Source organism: Dermacentor variabilis, chromosome 2, assembly GCF_050947875.1.
Source record: "Dermacentor variabilis isolate Ectoservices chromosome 2, ASM5094787v1, whole genome shotgun sequence".
Lineage (NCBI taxonomy): Eukaryota > Metazoa > Arthropoda > Arachnida > Ixodida > Ixodidae > Dermacentor > Dermacentor variabilis.
The window spans coordinates 55,502,034-55,522,776 of NC_134569.1; the positions used below are offsets into that span (position 1 = coordinate 55,502,034).

The window sequence follows — 20,743 nt, forward strand, 5'->3', positions numbered from 1 at the left end:
CTCAACCACTAAAAATGATAATACAATTCTGTGAATTGCATCTAATAGTACATCTAAAGCGGACAAAATTGATATGTTACACATGAATATAAAAAAATTAATCATAGGAAAATACAACTTTTGCAAAACCGTTGTAACCAACGTAACAAATTCACGTAAGATGTAAAATGACATATTGAATTTGTCCGCTTTGAATGATCTAATAGATGCCGTTTACAGAACCGCGATATCGGTTCTTGATGCAGAGCTATGAATTTGTAAACTTCGTGCTTCTATTTTTTTCTAACGGTCGAATATTTGAATATCGTTTTAAGAAAATTCAAGCCCTAAATCAAAATTCGGCTTCCAACAGTCACTAGAATTTAACTTTCTCTTTCAAATGCAACAAATTTCATCAAAATCGGTACAGGGGTTATCTCATAAAAACGTTTTTGCGTTTTACATGTATTTGAATAGGCCGCGTCGGAGTTGGGCCCGAGCTAAAGCTTCCTCTTAAACAAAATTACACCCCTTGGGTCGTATCTTGCCACACAACAATAATCGTCGTCTGTCTTGTCCGCATTTCCTTTCCTTAAAGGGCAATTTACCAGGACTGGCCATTTTGAACTGACAAGCGCAGGGCATACAATGCGCGACAACGATCGTGTCTGCATTACATCGCTACGCACTACGGAAAGATATGAAATTTCAAACCGAACGATGTTTACCCTTCTCCTCGCGGCCGCCGCTCTCCAAGCTGAAGGATGACGTACACGTGCTAGTGCGCTTACGTACACGTGTTTGCTGTGACGTCGCTCGTGCTGACACGTGACTTCAGATTTTATTGTAGGCAACATCTGTTATTTGTGTAATATGTTGCTTGAATAGGCGAATTAAAGCTTAGAGAAATAATAAAACACGCACACCGACTGTTTGCATGTTTTTGTTTTACTTCGCCCCGCAGCAAGAGAGATGTACTTCCGTTTCGTCTGCTTGTCCTTACGTCGTGTAGTCGCGCGCGCAGACACCTAAACTATGTCATTTTCTACCGTGCTTCAGCCCGGAATCGTGCTCTGTGATCCGCTTGTGTCTGCTTCAGTATTCGTGTAGCCTTGAATTATACCACTGGTCAGATGTCCTCGTGCACTGCAATCGCGCTCTGCAATCACAAAAGCTCGCACACGATGCCGTCACCGCAAGTGTTCCGCGCCGAAAAAAAGCGAGGAGAAAAAAAGAAATGAAGGTGGGGCCCGCGACGTATGCGGCACGCGATCCTCGAGGTCCGGTATGGGAGAACGCAGGGAAGGAATTTAGCTTGCGGAGGCTAGACAGGGTAAATGGAGAGAGGGTCTTGCTTAGCAGTGGAGCTCGCCTCCGGAAATCATGGGTTCGCGGCACTGAAGTATTTCTTTCTCGGTTATTAATGAACCGATTTGAAAAGAAAAAAAAAATGTGCGGCATAACGCTCCCTAGAGGACATATAACAACTTACAGCGTATAACCAAAATTTGCTTTGGGGGCTGGTGAGGGGCCCTGTAAGCCCAACGAGCTACCGCCATGTGTTTGAGGGATCTTCGCAGAGCTCTCTGTCTCTCCATGTTCACAGAAACGCAGCGTGCCACCGTTTATGGAGGCTGCTTCAGCTAACTTGCGCTAGAGTGTACTTGCGCCTAGCCTTCGAAATCCGCGCGTGCACTAGGATAACGAAACCAACTCAGGATTGTTCATTGTCCACTTGATCAACCCAAATTAATTTTTACGATGAGCTACAATTATGAATGAACAATAATTAAATAAATTAAGTACAAACCAACTTTTAATGTATTGCATTAAACGTGGTATCTAAATTATAATTAATTTCTGTGGGGATAGCTGATGTGGTTGTTATTTTTTCCGGCTGTAAAGAAAGCGCGCGAGATTTGTAAAAGCAGCACGTGACTAAACGCTTGCGCGCAGCGACATCAGTGCCCGCAAGAATTCTACCAACGAGTTATCGATGCTACACGGAGACCGAAGGCATGAAAAGAAAGCAAGCAAAAATGATAGGTAGTGGTGCACACCCGTCGTCTCCTATACATCACCATGCGCCGCCAATACCTCCTCGCACTTTACAGTCTGCCAACAGCAATAACGCTGATAGCGCTTGTTACATAAATTATTTATCGTATATCCCGTGTGGCTTCATTTCATTTATTTCTTCAACAGGCATGATATATCTGGGAGTCAAGACAATTGTCTTCGGACCATATCAACGAAGTCCACGACGAACAGCTATCGATGTCGCTTGATGTACTCGTGCATTCAAGAAAACTGGACTGCACCACCAATTAGTCGAACGCAGACTCTAACAAAGATAGCTTATGCATGCCTCCGGGCTGTCAATGTAATCGTGATCGTAATCTGTTCTCGTTCACTAGTGCTATGTGCCAGGTCTCACATAGTCATGCGTTCGACCTGATGCGGCATCGACCATTCCTTGGTAGCATATGTTAGAAGGCATTAGCATCGCTGCGCGCAAGCGCTTAGTCACGTAGTACTTTTTAACATCTCGTGCGCTTTCTTTGTAGCCCGGAAACATGGAAACCACACCAGCTAACACCACGGAAAGAAATTGTTTGGACGCTTCTCGAAAGGCTCTATAGCTTCTCCATTGAAGATAATTTACGTTTAATGCAATACTTTAAAAGTTAGTTGGGTATATAATTTATTTTTGTTAATTAATGGCCTAAGCTCATAGCAAAAATAATTTGAGTTGCTTGAGGTGACAGTGAAGTTGGTTGCATCCTGACAGCGCGCACGTCGTTCCCCCTTTTTTTTAAGACTTGGCGCAAATTAGCTGAGACACCGTGTGTGTACGCTGAACTGTGTGGTCCCGCGCGGATTTTCCTCTTTGCACTTCGTACTAAGCGGAGTCCTGCGCCACTGCACTTCGAATAATCCGGTCAAAAATGCATGCACTGCGGTCGAAAAACTTCGGATAAGGTGATTTCCTTATAACGAGGGCTAAACTGTATACAAGCTGCTGTCAAAAGTCGAGAGCCACATTTGCATTTTGTTGTCTTTAGAGAATGGTGAATGAGGTACCTGCAGCAGCAACACGAAGTTCTGCTTGTCTTGTGACAGGCCTCCCCTGGCGGCCGGGTACTCCCAGTCGAGGTCGAGCCCGTCGAAACCGTGCTTGTCGAGGAAGTCCAGCACGCTCCGCGCGAAGCGCTGGCGCCCCTCCGGAGTGGATGCCATGCGAGAGTACTTCTCTGAGCCTTCGTTCCAGCCGCCGATGGCCAGCAGCGTCTTCAGGTGCGGGTGCGCGACCTTCAGCTTGTTCACATTCTCGTACATGCCTGTCCCAGAATGAGCGTAAGCGCTTGATGTTTTGCGCGACAACGAACAAGCAAGTGGTGGTATAGGTGGAATGTTATGAACTTGAAGTATAATAAAGACATTTCGTGCTGAACGTTGTCTGCCATTCTTTCTTCTGTCAATCTATATCTCGAGTTTAACTTCGCTTCATAAAAGATAGAAGAGAGAGGGGATGTTGCGGTCCAGCGTGAAAGGGAACACTGTATCGGCATTCGAGAATGTCACTGCAGCAGATGTATAGAGGTGAGAATATTACTCGCCGGTACATTTGTTGGGTATTGCTGTCATGTTGAAGAATATACTCGCATTGGTACCTTGCAAAAACAACGATAACAGATGGTCTTGAATGCAAATAACACGTTGTATTTCGCTCTATTCTTCCATGTGCTTCGTTTAGAGAGAAGTATTCGCATCAGCAGCAATGCTCTTCGTCGTTAGGTTAAGCTTGGTCATCGACCCATGCGTTGCAGGTAATTGCCGCTGCGCTGATTGCACTGATGTACTACACTTGTAACATTGCACTGATGTACTACACTTGTGTGATCCGAGCTTTTCGCGGTATGATTTAAGTGTCTTCGCTCATTTTTCTTTCCTCTTCTATCTGCAATAAAGACATCTATGAATACAATACGCGCAGGCTATACTATCAAAGACACTGCGTTCAAAATAGCAACATTTTAACGGGCGTACACAAGGTCTCACTTCTGCCAATATTTTTTTTATTCTCGCACGCAATTCTCGCGTCACGCTCACGTTATAGGTAACGCACGCGAAAAACAGTCCTGTGTTTTTAGGTGAGGAAGCTAGAAGTGAAAGTTACCACTGTACCAAAGTTGGAGCCGCAGCCCGACGCATGTCAAAACGACAACGTCGACCGCCGCCATTACGAGCGCCAACGATTACGTGAAGCGCGTATATACGTTAACCTTCGGGGCAAAGATATACGCCGCAATAATCGGGAAGGAAGTCAACACGGGGCTGCGTATGAGCGTATATATACTCATGGCCTTCGCGTGTGGCACGTGTGACGGTGTTTGCGACGCCGTCCGGATTTTACTTAACGCAATTCGGCGTTGCAGCGCACAGACGATACACGTGGGCGCAACATTACGAAACACTGAGCCGTTTGGTGCACGTTTGGCTAAAGAAATGAATCAGCGAACACAGATAGCGCGTAATAAACCGGCCAGCCACTGAATGTTCATTGTAATTCTTTGTCCTTTATATATGCACCACCCCGCTGGTTCTATAGTATACTGCCATACACGCAGTATAAGCATGTAATATAGCTATAATGTATAGATCCGACGTGTCCCCTAGAAGGGCCCATAAGGGTTTTGCTTGATTCCCATATTGCTTAGGGTATAAAGCACACTTTGTAAGTGTTGCAGAACAAGATGTTTCGCACCGAGGCCGTAGTTGTCCTTTAGGTCCAGGTAGGCATCGAACGCCGCGATGACCCCATTGTCCAGCTTTGCGAAGGCGTACACCAGGTGGGTGCAGAGCGACGGGTCGATCTGTCCCACTGAGAACTTGCCGGCGCCGCTGCGGTAGTGCGACCAGCTGCCCCAGTAGCAGAAGAACACGCGTCGCTTGCTGGCTGCCTCATCTGCGTAATCGTAACGAGCTCCTTTAGTCAGAGCTGCACTTTACAAAAACGTACAATCGCCCAAAACGAGTTTACGGGACACGGGTTCCACGAATCATGCGTCTTTCTGATCTGGTAAGGGATGGGGCTTACAATAATTAATGGATCACTATCATGGATGGATCATGATAATGGATCATAATGATCATAATGGATCTATCATAATGGATCAATAATTAATGTTCGTCGCAAAAACAACCTCGGGCTGAGAATTTGAAATCGAGGCGGTGTGCCCAAACTGCGCGGGAATTCAGTACTTCCGAAAATTCCGTGTGTCGTAAATGTTCGTCACCGACGGTACATATTAAAACGAAAAAAAAAAGAAAAAGAAAAGAAGACGTGGAGCTTGGTATTTCTTGAACGAGACACCGGCCGCTCTCATTGCTATTGTAAAGTAGGGGATTGGACATCGTGAAAGCGTAATAAAGATCAAGTGCACGGGAGAGACTAATAATTTCTTCATAACTAGAAACGAGTCTATTTCTGGCAAGCGAGTATATATACATCTATACAGTTGGACACAATCAGACCTATACGTAATGTATACTTCTAAGTGTTGGCACTCAGTCTAGATTTGAAATGTGGTTCCAGCATTCCTGCGCTCAGTTCAACCACTTGAAGCTGACGCCAATAATCCGCTTAAGGGTGGTTTGGGGATGGTACTGCCCACCTGAGGAACAGTTGCAGCAACAAGCGGATCGCGACTACTCGCACAGTCGCGACGTCAGTCAGGTGGCACACTGAACGGCGAGGTCGTCTGCTGGTCGAGTGTTTGCCTGGGAGAGCTGCGTTTCGATACGCGCAGCACAGAACCGAGGAAAGTGAATTATGGTAATGCGACAGTGACTGAAGTGAATTCGATGCACAGGATTTTGACGAGAGAACGTGTCGCTTATTAGTGGTCATTTGGCGTGCTGCGCTATAATGCATATTTAATTAGCGAGACGCTAATGACTTCGACAAGCAGAAACCATGAGCGAAAGGCAGGTTAGGAGGTCACGATGAGTTTGCTGTCCTCGATTTTAACGCGACAGCGTTAAGGAGCTCGTGTCGCAGAAAAGTCGGTTTCGTCGGCGACGTTATATAGCCGTAAGCGAGAAATGGCGGAAGGCAATCCATAAATAAAAACAACTTGCAAGATGGGCTGGGTGGGAATCGAACCAGGGTCTCCGGAGCGTGAGGCGGAGACGCTACCACTCAGCCATGAGATCGATGGTTCAAAGTGCGACAAAAACGCCTCTAGTGAATGCGGTGTTGCCTTAGAAACGTGCCGTAGAAAGTTATACTGCGGTGCATATCGGTAATTATGAGCATGTAAATTACAGAAGTCGCAGTTAAACGAGTAGTGAAGTACGTTTGCTCTACATTTCTTCTGCGCTTGGCGCACAGGCAGAGCCATCTTGCGGCAAACACAGAAGACACCTTCCTCGCAATGTACGGCGCTGCCTCGACAGGTGGCGCGCCCCTCGCCCGCTTCTCCCCTTCGTCTCGTTTGAGCGCATAGGGGCCGTGCGGGGACCGGTGTGAGGAGGCCCTAATACCTTGCGTTTAGTAAGTGTTCTCGCTCTCCCCCCTTCCAACTTCCAGCGTGCCTCACTCGAACCCTCGTGTTTAGGCGACGCGGCTCCTCTTTCCGCTCACAGCGCGATTCCTAGGTGCAGCGTCCGATGCGGGGCGCCTCTGACGTGATCGCTGCGCCGTAGCGCGTCTGGTGGGAAAGCGTCCCCTGCGATGTGTGCCGTGCTGCTGGCGAGGAGTCATGCGTCTGCGTGGTGCTCCCAAGCGAGATAGAGGACGATCCCATCAAGGCGTCAGCCCCATGATCGCGTCCGCCTTCATGGCGCGTCGCGGCCATGCTGTCCGTGCCGATCACGACGTTTGGCTCGCGTAGGTGGTTGCTCTCTCTCAGACACCGAGTTCTTTGGTTCGTTCCGCTTGCTCAGGCGTACGTTTCGTCTTTGTGTGACTCAAGAGCATGCCGAGCGAATGAGTGGGCGGTGCGAACGGGGTGCGATAACACTATCGCGTTCCACTCTTGAAGGCGAAGCTTAAGCGTCCTCGAATTATTGTTTATACCAATCAGCTTTCTACTAAAAAAAATATTATTTGACCACATACTTGATTTTCAGGTGTCGGTCTCGATTTGGAGAAAATGTGGTATTTATTTGTCATCCATTCTGTACCCAATTGCTGGCGTTTTGATGCGCGCAGTGAATGGGAGATGAATTCATGTTCATCCAAATATTCACAAAGGAATAAAAGAGATAAAAGAAAAAAAAATTAATTATGGGGTTTTACGTGCCAAGCCACTTTTGATTATGAGGCACGCCGTTGTTGAGGACTCCGGAAACTTGGACCACCTGGGGTTCTTTAACGTGCACCTAAATATAAGTACACGGGTGTTTTAGCATTTCGCACCCATCGAAATGCGGCCGCCGCGGCCGGGATTCGATCCCGCGACCTCGTGCTCAGCAGCCCAACACCATAGCCACTGAGCAACAAAGAAAAAGAAAGGGGGAGGGGGCAGAAGGGGTGCGTGGTACGCGGATGTTTGTATAAGAGAGTTGAAATCAGTACGACATTCAAGTTCATGCGTTTTAGCTGCAGACTGCGGTACAGCTTGAATGGCCGTCGTGTATTACTCGGGGGGAAAAAAAGAAGAAAGAAAAACGGTCGCCTCCGAAAGCCTTTCTTGGAACGCTGGCACGCTCTCTCTTGGAACGCTGCACGTATACACGTTTCCTTTTCATATATACATTAATTTGTGGACTCAGCTTTGTGGTCATTATAATAGCGACATCTGGGTTATGGGTCCAGATGTGTCACGTTACCGCCGTTTCACATTTCGGAAAGGAGTTAGTGGGAGACCTATGCTTAAGAGGCTTCTGCTTTGAGAGGAAGCGCAAGATCATAGACTTTCATTCAACGTATTCGTTAAATTTGCAGATTCTTTTATTTCCTAGGAAGCCGATGAACCGGTTTGAATAAAGTTTCGCCCTGTAATATTGTACAAGAATTTTCAACAAAATTTAGCAATGCATTGTTGAAGCATTGTTGGAGCACTAGTTGAAGCATCAACTCTACAACAAAAACCTATATTACAGTTCTGTAAACAGCATCGGTTACAGCGCCTAAAGTGGGTAAAGCTTTATAAACCAACAGCGATAGCAGTGTAATCGGTGAGGAATGCTATGCTTATTTACCGGATTTTTTATAAGAACTTTGTGCTCAACTGATTTCCCGACGATGAGGAGCCCTTGCTAGACCTCTGTCGTGAGATATTTATGCATGACTTCTGGCGTCGCAACGCGCTATGACTTTTCGAAATGATTAAGCTAGGAGGCATGCCATTCTCGACAATTTGCAGAAAATTATCAAGACTGCAGGATGAATTCAGACGTGCCTCTATTAACCGGCAAAAATAACGACTCGCGATTGTCAGAACTCCTCCTTATATTTTCACTTCGTTGTGTTTGAAGTACCTCCTGGATTTTCTCGCTCGATACATGGCAGGTACTCATAAATGTTGCGATAACACCTCGCGGATCGTTCATGCCGACTTCGCAATCTTGATAAGGATTACAGTCTAGCTGATTATCGCGGCGCTATGCTGCGCCAACAGTCGCGTGATAGTGACCTATATATGTATCGGTCGCCTCATAGCTACTGTATCAACTGCTACGCGCCTAGTCAGCCACTTTCGCGCGCGGGTGTGTGGATGATTTTCAAGCTAACAAACGAAAAAAGAAGTGCCGAGGATAAACGTTTCATAATTCAAGTAGACAACGTGTGGGACACTGGTGAGAAACCTAAGAGGGTGACTGGAAAAGATTCTAAATTCCTCTAATTAATTACTAAAGCTGCAACAAACGACGGTAGCTGCTGGAGCCAGCGGGTGGTCTTGAGAAAGAGGTGACAAGGGAAAGAGACAACCAGGTTGAGCCCGGTTGGCTAGCCTGCAACGGGGAAGTGCAAAAGTGAGGATGTGAGGCCGTCCGGTCACCATAGTGAGGAGGTTGCACGCCTATACGCAATGAAGCATTCATCGTTCCGCTCGTCGCAAACGGTCATGCAGCTTGGCTATTTTCAGACGATAGCTACAAGCAGGCGTAATGATGCACCTACAGGCGAAACTAAGCCGGTAGCGAGCGCACCTTGTGTAGGGAATCATAGCACGAACCTAAACGGTGTGCGCAAAATACTAAATTCCGTAATCAATGAAAGCTGTAATGAACATTGGAATACAGGGCGGGGGCTGGTGCATTCTGCAGGTTTGACAAACAAGTTGTACTGGATTTTCACGTTCTGCTTTTACGTGGAGAAAAACTTGCTTATCTTGCGTTGCCACATTTAAGTAATCAAAGTTAATTAAAGAGTTGCCGTAGCGCGGCCCTCCATTCCATTTACTCTCTATTCCGGAGAGCGCAAATACCCATAATTCCACTCCTTTTACCTACTTGGAAAGGTCATTGTTGAAATATTCCCACTGTTGGAGTGGCTGGGCTGATACATAAATCAAATGCTTTCTCTATAATTGCTTACTATACTTGCGCCTTGCGTGTCTAGTAACTAAATACTTATTTTTGAAGTCTCGATAAGGTTACAAATAACGATGCGTACTATTTATTTATTTTTTTTTCGCACAAGAACAAACACGATTCGTGGCCTGTTATCTCTGCACCTCGTCATTGCCTGTTACCTCTCTACTATCTATTGTTCTTAAAAGAAGGCTTTTCTCAATTTTTTTGGCAAAATTATCTCTGCCTATGCCCGGTGAAAACATTAGCATCAGCCCTTAAGAAAAAGCTTTAGCTCGGGCCCAACTCCGATGCCGCCTATTCAAATACATGTAAAACTCAGAAACGCTTTTCTAAGATAACCACTGGGGTGATATTAATGAAGTTTGTTGCACCTTAGAAAGAAAGTTAAATCCTGGTGACTGGTGGAAGCCGAATTTCTACTTATGGCCTGAATTCTTTCAATGGAATTTTCAAAAACTGGTAAGCTGTAAAAAAATAATAAAAGCACGAAATTGACAAATTCGTAGCTCTTCACCCAGAACAGATATCGCGGTTCTGCAAACTCGATCCATTAGAGCATCCAAAGCGGACAAATATGTTATGTCGATTTATATCTTACGTGAATTTGCTACATTGTTTACAAGGGTTACTTTGTTTACAAAGTTTACAAGGGTGGTTTACAAGTTACAGAGACGTAAACTTGATAGTTTCGTCTTCTGAAAAAAAAAATTCGATTTTCGTCAATTATTATAAAATTGACAACATAAGTAAAAAAAATTCGAAACCAACAGTAGCCAGTCTTTTAAAGGTAACAAACCTTATCAAATTTGGTTCAGTGGTTGCCGAAAAAAGCGATTTCTCTTTTCTCATGTATTTAGATAGGTGGCCCCGAGCTAAAGCTTCCTCTTAAAAAGAAGCATTTTGTGAACATTCGGATGGCAGAGCACATGCCTGATCAACATACCCGTAATTTAGGAACATTATTTCACTACTACACATACAATATCAGTAACTCAAGATAAGCGAAACAACGAATCCGGCGCATTTGCTAATTCGACTAAACTATAGACTAAACCAATTTATTACATATTTCGCAATTTTTACTCAAGAGCGGCTCTTTCGGTATCTACCTATAGGTTAACTATACCATAAAGTCAACATGTGCCCATTTCATTACAACTCTATTCTGGAATCTCAGGCTCCCATGCCATTCCCATTCAATCTGCCAGAATTGTGCCATCACTCGATCCCCATGTCATTCTGGATGTTTAAAAATGTGGAACGATTCCGGAATCACGCGAATTTGGTTAATAAATTCGTGGGATCTTTGCTGGCCCGTGCACGCGGTTTCAAAGGGAATGGTCTGCGTTTTGTTGCGCTTGCCTCTTCACAGTGTACCAAATTATATACCTGTACGTACTGGTAATCTTGACAGTTTCCAGGTTTGCATCAAGATGCTCGAGCTGCAAAATGTTTTTCGAAACATGTATAGTGATGATGAATGACGGGATTTAGCGTCTCTAGGCAACACAGGGGCTACGAAAGACACCATGCTGCCCAAAGCTGCACGAACACGTGTACTGCGTGTACCGCTCGAACATTTAGAAGGTATACATACCATTTAAACATGCGTATACTCAAAGCTATAATTAACACACGGGCGTTCTTGCATTCCGCCTCCATTGGAATGCGGCCTTCCTCGGGAGGGAACGCAGTGCCCTTGTTCATGCTGATTCTTTCCCTAAAGTCAGTAAAGACTTTAAACGAGTGCATTAAAGCGCGACAGCAGACAAAAACTGGTTGACACCCTCAAGACAAGTGCTTGTCTCATCTTTGATTTCGAACACCAATATAGCCCGCCTCTTCATCCTGCTAGTCGAAACCACCGCGTTATTCATACGTAAACACACTGTCATCGTATATATCGAGATGATTGCAATAATTTCAGCTCTATTACACATGAGGCTGGGAAAGCGGTACTTACAGCGCAAAGCATGTGACTGGCATGCGAATAAAAAATTAAGATAGTGGTATGCCCACTCATTATGCGCCGCCAAGTCGTAGAATGAGGGCCAGTTTAGAAGCGAGAGACGCAGACAAGGGCGGTAAGAATCACGACGGGTAGACCTGTTGTCAGCATTTCAGTTACCGTGCGCCGTTCACGACAAACTCTAAACGATACGAGAGATTGCCATGCTAAGAAGTGGCCTTCAATACCGCGATTCTACAGTTCCCAACATGCGAACAAAGTAATCGAACATCACCTTCCGTTAGTAACGACGCCTTCGCCTGGAGACATAGGATGCTTGAAGCGCAGAGCGAGACGACGAAAAGAGCGATCCCCTTCATGATATCATGCAGTTCATTGCACACACCACGTTCCCAACAAAGTGACGGGGGCCGGATATATATTGGACGCTCGCTGCACGTAAGCGGCCAACACTCCTGTAAGAGTCGCCGTTATTCGCGCGCACGTGAGATGCTCCGCGTCTGAGTGCGCGAGTTGCGGCGTCCACAAAAAGACCCGCAAATGCGTGCAGTCGTGAATGCTTATCGTTAGCCCTGAACACCGCAGAGCTCGGCCACTTATCGCCGACTCCGAATTATTACGGAAAGGGCATCGTTATATGGTTGCCCTATCTGTGGACCTTCGCCTCATTATCTTTCCAGCGAGCAATTTGATGGCTGAGGTGATGGTGCGGTGGTCTTCACACTCCGTGCGTGCTGTGTATGTATTCACTGAGAGCCTGGCTCTTTCGGTCATGCGTTGTAGCTTATTTCATGACTTGAAGCGTTGACATATGGGCCGAAATGGTGTAACAACATCCGCCATTGACGTCACTTTTGTGGACAACATAATAGGGGGTCGGAGTGATGTACTTGGATGGGGCAGCATATTCAGTGACGTATACACTGTAAAAACTGCATATGAAGTATGAGAAACTTTGTATTGAGAGGAAAGCGGAGAATACCGTGGTGATGTTTTGAGACGTTTCGTGCGTGGCTCGAATACAGTTACGCACAAGACAGGCTCGTCAAGCAGACAGCACAGCATACTGTCATAGGACTGAAGTCCTACCATCATTGTTTTCAATACTACGTACAATCTTGAACAGTGACGGAGGTAAGACAGCGGTAACAGGCCGGTACATTAAAGGGCGATAACTTTGAGAACTCCATTTCACTGCGTGAAAGTGGAGAAGACCAAAGGACGTGCGCACTGCAGTCGATGTATGTCGCTGAGAAGAAAAAAAAAGAAAAAGAGAGAGAGAGAGCAGACGAGCAGGCAACAGAGAGAAGAAAGAAAGAAAGAAAGAAAGAAAGAAAGAAAGAAAGAAAGAAAGAAAGAAAGAAGCGAGCGTCTTATATCGTAAAAGCGTCAGTCGTTTCGCTGCGAATGACTGAGTATTTCGCCGACTGGACAGTTGGCAACTCGCAGGTGTTGAAAAAATAACAGAAAAACGAGTCAGCTGAACTGGAAGAGCTGTCGTGAGAGGGCAGACGTTATAATAAGCAGCCTTTATTAGAGTGGCATTACGAGTTCAGTCACCTTTTGGCGGAGTTTGAGGGAAATAAAGAAAGAATTGAGCTACATTTCTTTCAAGATAACTGTCTTTATGAGGTCGCGCTTAGTACACCGCGCTCTTAGCAACCAGATCCGTTTATCCGTGCGTCCCGCTATGTCGTGATAGGTTGTGAAGTTGCCAAAGGACAGGAAATTGTTTGCAGTCTGCAAACCGAGGCGCCACAGACGATGACGTATAACTCTCGTCAGTGCTTGTTTACGGTGTCATATGCGGACGGGGATTTATTTCACTTTTCAACATCGTCATATGGATGCAACGTGACGGTGCTTCTGGAATTAAATATGAAGTCAGAATTATACTAGCAGTCAGGCACGTCTGTCCATGACGCTACCTAACAGCTGACCTCCAGGCGCTGTCCACGCGCGTTGCCTTATGTCGTTGACTTCTCAAGCTTCTTTGTTTTCCTGCAAGTTTCAGCCTCATAGGTTCTACTAGTACTTACTAGCCTATGCAATAGACAGAAAAGCTTGATAAGAATATAAGGACCGCGCAACGAGAGATGGAACGAAAAATGATAAGCATAAAGTTGAGAGACAGGAAGACGGTGATGTGTATCAGAGAGCTAACACGTAAAGTTGATATAATAGGGACTAAGAGGAAGAAATTGATTGCCAGATCATGCAATGGCGTACAGGATTTAGATAACCGGTGGTCGATTATGGAGTAACGGAACGGGTGTCAAGGGAAAGGGAAACACTGTCAAAGATGAGAGAGGTGGTGTGACGATGGTGTGATGATATCAGAAAATGTGCATGCATCTCTTACACATTTATAAGGAGAATTGTCCCCTCAGGGGTGTTTGGTCATATCTACAACTCACCCCTTCACATCCATAGAAAAGGGTGTTTAATAATAATATTTGGGGTTTTACGTGCCAAAATCACTTTCTGATTATGAGGCACGCCGTAGTGGAGGACTCCGGAAATTTTGACCACCTGGGGTTCTTTAACGTGCACCTAAATCTAAGCACACGGGTGTTTTCGCATTTCGCCCCCATCGAAATGCGGCCGCCGTGGCCGGGATTCGATCCCGCGACCTCGTGCTCAGCAGCCCAACACCATAGCCACTGAGCAACCACGGCGGGTTAAAAGGGTGTTTAGGCTCACTAATACACCATTTGAAATGATATCTTGGATTGCACCCTTTCCCCCAATGTGTGCTTTTACCGAAATGCAAAGCACATTTTATTGTTACAGCGAAATCTTTTGTCCTTTCGGTACCCCTATAGTCTTACGGGCGTCCGCCTAATGCCGAACTGTTTCCCGAGACGCTTATATAAAGATAAAGTGAAAAAAAAAAAGCCGCGCAGCATACTGGGACCATATGACGTGCTCTAATTTGGCGCAAACCTCTGGGAAATAGACATTTACGGCTCTTTGCTGCATGAAATGTTGAAATGTCCGAGCGCCCTTAATTTCGCACAAACTACCTTTTTAACTTCTCCGAGAAACTAAGGGTACAAAAATAGCGTTTGGACATACAATCCACCCTCGAGGGTGTAATTTTACTTAGTGTGTAAGATTGAGTCAGCAAACGTGAGAAAGGGGTGAGTGGTCGAGCACTATGAGAGGCCTTCGTTTTATTTTATTTTTTATTTTATTTATTTACAAATACTGCTGTCTCAAAATTGAGACATAGCAGGAGTGGGTAAGTACATCAAGATAACATACAATCAACATGTCACATGTAAACGAACTTCGTCTACAAAACGCTCAAGTGGCAGTTCTCGGAGATTAGTATGTAGCGTGTTCCACAATTCAATGGTAAATGGCAAGAAAGAAAATTTGAAGCTATCCAAGTGAGCTCGAAAGGGAACAATATTCAAGGGATTGGCTCTTCGCGTTACACGTGCAGAGGAGCCAACAAATGCCACAGGTACGTCGACAATGACAGAAGCATGTACAATTTTGTGCAACATTATAATCCTTTCACACGTGCGCCTATGTGCCAACGGCTCAAGCGATAGCAGGCCAGCATGCAGAGAAGGGGAGAAATTGCGATCGTATCGATTATAAATAAATCTAATAGCTTTCGTCTGCACAGCCTCAAGCTTTGATACAGCAGATACGCAGTGGTGTGACCAGACAACAGATGCATATTCTAGAGTGGGCCTCACGAGGGATCTGTAAGCTGCGAGTTTGCAACCCTTGGTTGCTGGTTTTAGTGTTCTTTTTAAATATCCAAGTCGTTTTAGAGCCCTGGAACAAATGAAGTCGACGTGTTTGTGCCATATTAAGTTGGAAGAAAAAAATTACACCAAGATATTTGAACTCGGTGACAGAAGTCAGAATCTTCTCATCATTACTGTAGGCAAATTTGAGGGGTTCCTTTTTGTTGGAAAAGGTCATTGATACCGTTTTATCGAAGTTGATTTCCATTTGCCAGGTCTTGCTCCAGTTGCAGAAGGCATATTGAACGTGTTATTCAGCATCTCCTGGGCATTGACGCTGACGATGTTAGAGTACAAGACACAGTCGTCTGCATACAAACGGAGCTTAACAGCACTGTTAGTAACAACACTCTCGACATCATTAAGGTAAATAATGAATAAAAGTGTACGTGAAAGATTATGGTGACGATGACGATGCCATTCACTCACTCTGTGGCGTGGTACTAGAGTGAATGGCTGTTGAACGTTTGTCCAAATACAGCGGCCCATAAGAGTATACCTGCAGTCCACCGCGGGTCTCGGAAAGTTACACCGGACAAACATTTTGTCACCTAAAAGAAAAGAGGAAAAAAAAACAACAGGAAGGCCGGCTTCCCTTTATGTCGCTTACAGGGCGCTCAGCGCTCCATTGTTTGCTCGAAAGACCGTAACTACACGGAACACGCTTATGTCAACGCCAGTTTATATATTCTGCGTCACCGTGGCAGGAAACTAGCCTCAGCTGTACAGAACTCGCGATAAGAGCACGCGAGTGAGTCCTCACGAACCGTTGCGAGGCCTGTACACTACTTCCTCAGCTCCGCTGATTATGTCAGGGGACAGTCGTCTCCCTAGAATATGACTCAGTAATGGTACAGTACACACAGAGACAGGGGTGCGCATGTCAATTGCACAGCGTGTCCTGTGTGGTGCTCTTGATGTACTATATATGTTTACGCTCTTAGCATATTAAGGACACTCTTTCAAGAAACGTACAGCTTCATCACAGGCTCCACAGAGCACATACAACGAGAGCACATATATTTGTTTGGCAAAAAGACCACAGTTGCGGTATATTTTCCAGCGGCGGTCGACATGCGTTTAGGAACACTTTATTTTTTTCCCTCTAAAGTTATCCATGGGTATTACAGTGCGCGCTTGTACTTTCCGTGATAATGAGAAGAATGCGCTTCAGCTCAACTTTATACGGAATTTTGGAGACTTCGACGAGTGTTTTCACGTACATACTGCTTGCAATGCATATGTTTTGCACGTGTGTCTTCGAATAAGCGTCATCGCGGTACTCCTGCTAGGTGCGCAGGTGAGCTTATGTGAGGAAGGGAGCTTTGCAAAGATGTGTTCACTACAAGTAGTTCTCAGTGCTTCTATTGTGCGTCGACTCCTCATTGAACATTACGACATCCATATGACAAAACACAACAAAACACCACGAGGTCGAATTTTATGAGAGAGCTCACTTAGGTCCCCAGTTGGCCCTATAATTTTACGACAGACCTTTTCTCTTTTGCCTAGTTCGGATATCGTAACTAAAGCCTTTGTCAATAATATCAAACAAGGAAACTGTATGCAAAAATGTACCAGAAGACGGGATACCTGTCGTGTATATAAAGATTACGCAGCTTTACCGTACATGCATTGGAATCTGTGTGAAGCGTTCATGAAATTTATTTATTTTATTTCGGAATACTGTCAATCCCTTCTTGGGATTTTTACAGGAGAAGGCAGAACATACAAATAAAGGTTCAGTGCTAACATATATATTTTTAAGAGTCAAAAATAAAGGCAGAATACGCAATACACATGACAATAATAAATAAAACTGATGATCGCACTTGAATACAATAATTACACTGAGAGGCACCCTGTAATATAAGATTATAAACAAGGTTATGCTGAGAGGAATGTAAGCACAGAGCTCTCAGCGAGGGTAATAAATTTGTCTATGGTGCGCTGGGCCGTGACTGATGGATGCAAGCGGTTCCAATCTCGGACAATTTGTCGAAAAAAAGAATATCGGAAAGTATTACTGTGACAGAAATATTCTTCAAGGGAGAGTGCATGCTTGTGACGTGTTAGTCTTGTACTGTTTATACGAACAAAATCTGTGGGAGACATCTTTAATGCATTATTAAGCAGTAAATACAAAAACTTTAGACGGTGTAATTTAGCCCGGCTGGACAACGGCGTTAGTGTTGCCCACTTCTCTACTCTTGTGTCTTGTCTGCACGCCTCACTTCTTTTTAGCATAATGAATCCTTACCAACTAGCTCAGCTTTCTGTCGTTCTATGGACAACGTGTGAAGCCCAGCCGTGCGTAAAAGATCTGTGGGTGAATGCATGCGTCCATGGCAGTTGAAGAAAAAGCGCACGGCTTTCCTTTGAAACATTTCGAGTGTTTTAACGTTGTTTTTGTTTGGGGGAACCAAGCTATGTTAGCGTATTCTAATACCGGACGGATAAAGGTGACGTAAGCTAGAAGTCTAGTATCAGATGTAGAGTGACGAAGGGCTCTTTTAAGAAAAAATAACTTGTTCATTGCTTTGCTATAGCTATGCTTTGAACATGCGTAGTCCAGTTCAAGTCAGAAGTGATGACTACACCCAAGTACCGATATTCAGTCACACTACTGATATTCACGTTATTGCAAGAGTATACGTAATGTAATTTACACTTTTTCCTTGTAATGGACATAGAGACCGTATTTTTTCGGAATTAATTACCATCTGCCATTTATTACACCACTCTGCAATTTTTCCTAGAGCGTTGTTAAGTTTTTTCTGGTCATTAGAGTCTTTTATTTCTTGGTATAGCACGCAGTCATCCGCGAATAGTCGCATTTTTACATCAGTTTCATTTGATATGTCGTTAATAAAAAGCAGAAACAACAGCGGGGCTAAAACTGTACCTTGAGGTACTGCTGAAAGAACAGGTACTAACTTGGAGTCATGATGGTCGTATTGCACAAATTGATAACGATCAGAGAGGTAACTATATATCCATCGTACCAGTGGTCCATCGCCAAATATCGTTTTAATTTTAAAGTGGAGTTTAGTATGAGAGACTCGGTCAAAAGCCTTCGATAGATCCAAGAAAAGGGCATCCATTTGCGACTGACTGTCGAGGCTTTGTGCAAAATCATGCATAATTTCTACTAGTTGCGTAGCGGTTGACAAGCCACTACGAAATCCATGTTGGCTTCTGTGGAGTATGTTATTGACTTCGACAAAATTTGTCATAAATTTCAAAATGATGTGCTCCAGTAATTTGCAGCATGTACATGCCAGTGATATTGGTCGATAATTAGTTGCCGATAAAGCATTGCCAGATTTATGCACTGGAATTATTTTCGCTAGTTTCCACTCAGCAGGAAGGCTACACTCATCGATTGATTTTTGATATATCAGGCAGAGGTATTTACTTATAGGCTCGGCATACCGCTTGAGAAATTTGTTCGGGATTCCATCTGGTCCATCACATTTCTTATCATCCATGTTTAACAACACCATAAGCACTCCCGCCTCGGATATTAGTGGAGTACCTGTCAGCGTGGTCTTACATTCGAATTCAAGGGCAAGGTCAGAGCAGTCGTTGTCATGTGTAAACACTGACTGAAAGTAAGTGTTAAAGGTGTCAGCGTCAATTCCTTTGGTGGATTTTGTTACAGTGGGAATGAAATTATCAATGCAATGCCTGACATTAACCTTGAAACATGCCCATACCTGATCAATGGTTGACGAATCATCCATACACAGTTCAAGAAAATTGGCGTATTCATGAACAAGATATGTTATAATGGCTGCATCATTTGCCTTTCCAAATGCTAATATCGACGAACTATCTTTTTTGACAGCCATAGGAACAGGGAAAGGCAGAGTACACAACACAAGCTTATCGTCTGACAAACCTTCTAGTATTTCAGTGTCTATTGCGGTTAATGAAAAATAATCAATAACGGAAACCACATCGAGTATCGAGCTGGACGACCCTTGAATGCGAGTAGGTGTGTGGACAAGTTGATTCAAGTTAAATGCAAATATTATGTCCGAGAGAACATTATTATAAAGTGATCTCGGGATTCGAGAGCTCCAGTCCGATTCCGAAATATTAAAGTCCCCAACCAAAATAATTTTTTCACCTGATATGTGCCGGCGCATGTAATAGAGTAAGAGAACCAGGTACTCTGGATCAGTGTTTGGTGGCCTATAGACAACGCCTACGTGCAGGACGTATCCTTCTATGTTTAGTTTGCACCAAATACTTTCGACGTTCGGTACATCAGGCATAGGCATGAAAGGTAAATCATCCCTCAAGATAATAGCCACACCCCCGCCTCTCTATGCTCTATCTTTGCGCAGAATGGTATAACCTGGCGGAACAACTTCATTATCTGATACATTAGAGTGAAGCCACGTTTCGGATATAGTGACCACATCCGGACTCCGTGCTATCAATAAAGCTTCCAGACTTTCCACTTTGTTAACAAGACTTCGCGCGTTTAAGTTCAGAAGGGTTACTTTTGGTAAGATCGCGTTGTTCTGCGGTCTGAGCTGGATTTTTCGTCGTTTTTTGGTTTTATCTCAACCATATCGTCGCTATCTGCGTCCCATGTAAAAAGGCGGCCAGCTATGCGAACTTTATCGTAAGTTAACATTACCTTCTCTTTCCGGTCTCGATTTTCCTTAGTTTTATTCCAAAGCTTTTTCCTTATGTCGCGTACATTGCGTGAAAAATCTTCACCAATAGAATACCTGGTATTTTTCAGCTTCTTGCAATTTTGAAGGATTTTCGCTTTGTCTCGGTAGTCGTGCAACTTAAAAAAACTATAGAAAATACTATAGATTTGCCCCATTTAATTCTTGCGTCTTTCGCGTAAAGGAAAATGGCACGTGCATGTGGTCTGGCGTACCCGTGCTACGCAATGCGACACATTTTGTTTATATAGGCTTGCGTTTCTTCATTTCTTCTTGTTTGTCATAAATGTACCGGGCCACTTCCTGACCAGTCCTCCGTCGTGGTTGTGCGCCATTATATAGACATCATCATCAGCAGCAGCATCAGCAGCAGCAGCAGCAGCAGCAGCAAGCTCGTAGGCCTATCCCCTACAGTGGGTGACTGTGTTCTAGCCACCCTATCATAGTATGGAAATCATAATCATCATCAACGCACAGTGACTATCTCAAAGAGCTACTATGCGTCGGCACGATATGTACGTCCCGCTGTCTTGTACGCTCTTCTGATAAGACAGCGGGACGTACATATCGTGCCGACGCATAGTAGCTCTTTGAGATAGTCACTGTGCGTTGATGATGATTATGATTTCCATACTATGATAGGGTGGCTAGAACAGAGTCACCCACTGTAGGGGATAGGCCTGTTCGAGTCCACAAGCACGGCCCGCTTGTTACAACTCGGGCTACACAATACGCTCGAAGAAATAGCCGAAGCGCAACGGACCTCTCAACTGGAGCGGCTGTCCATG

At 44.7% G+C, this 20,743-nt stretch overlaps 1 protein-coding gene across 5 annotated transcripts in view; it reads right to left on the minus strand.

Annotated features, from left to right (window-relative positions):
- LOC142571908 (chitinase-3-like protein 1) overlaps positions 1 to 20,743 on the minus strand; it is a 45,413-nt gene that overhangs the window by 17,826 nt on the left and 6,844 nt on the right. For 2 of the 5 annotated variants that reach the window (XR_012825971.1, XM_075680610.1), the window contains exons 1-3: positions 11,772 to 12,091; positions 4,748 to 4,948; positions 3,064 to 3,320 (exon numbers count right to left, since the gene is read on the minus strand). Coding sequence is in view for 4 of the 5 variants with exons in the window: in XM_075680610.1 (XP_075536725.1) it covers positions 3,064 to 3,320; positions 4,748 to 4,948; positions 11,772 to 11,856 (543 nt within the window). In the remaining variant the exon portion in view is untranslated. Of the gene's footprint in view, positions 1 to 3,063; positions 3,321 to 4,747; positions 4,949 to 11,771; positions 12,092 to 15,693; positions 15,816 to 20,743 lie in introns of those variants that run through there. The other 3 variants (XM_075680613.1, XM_075680611.1, XM_075680612.1) reach the window with 3 other exon arrangements.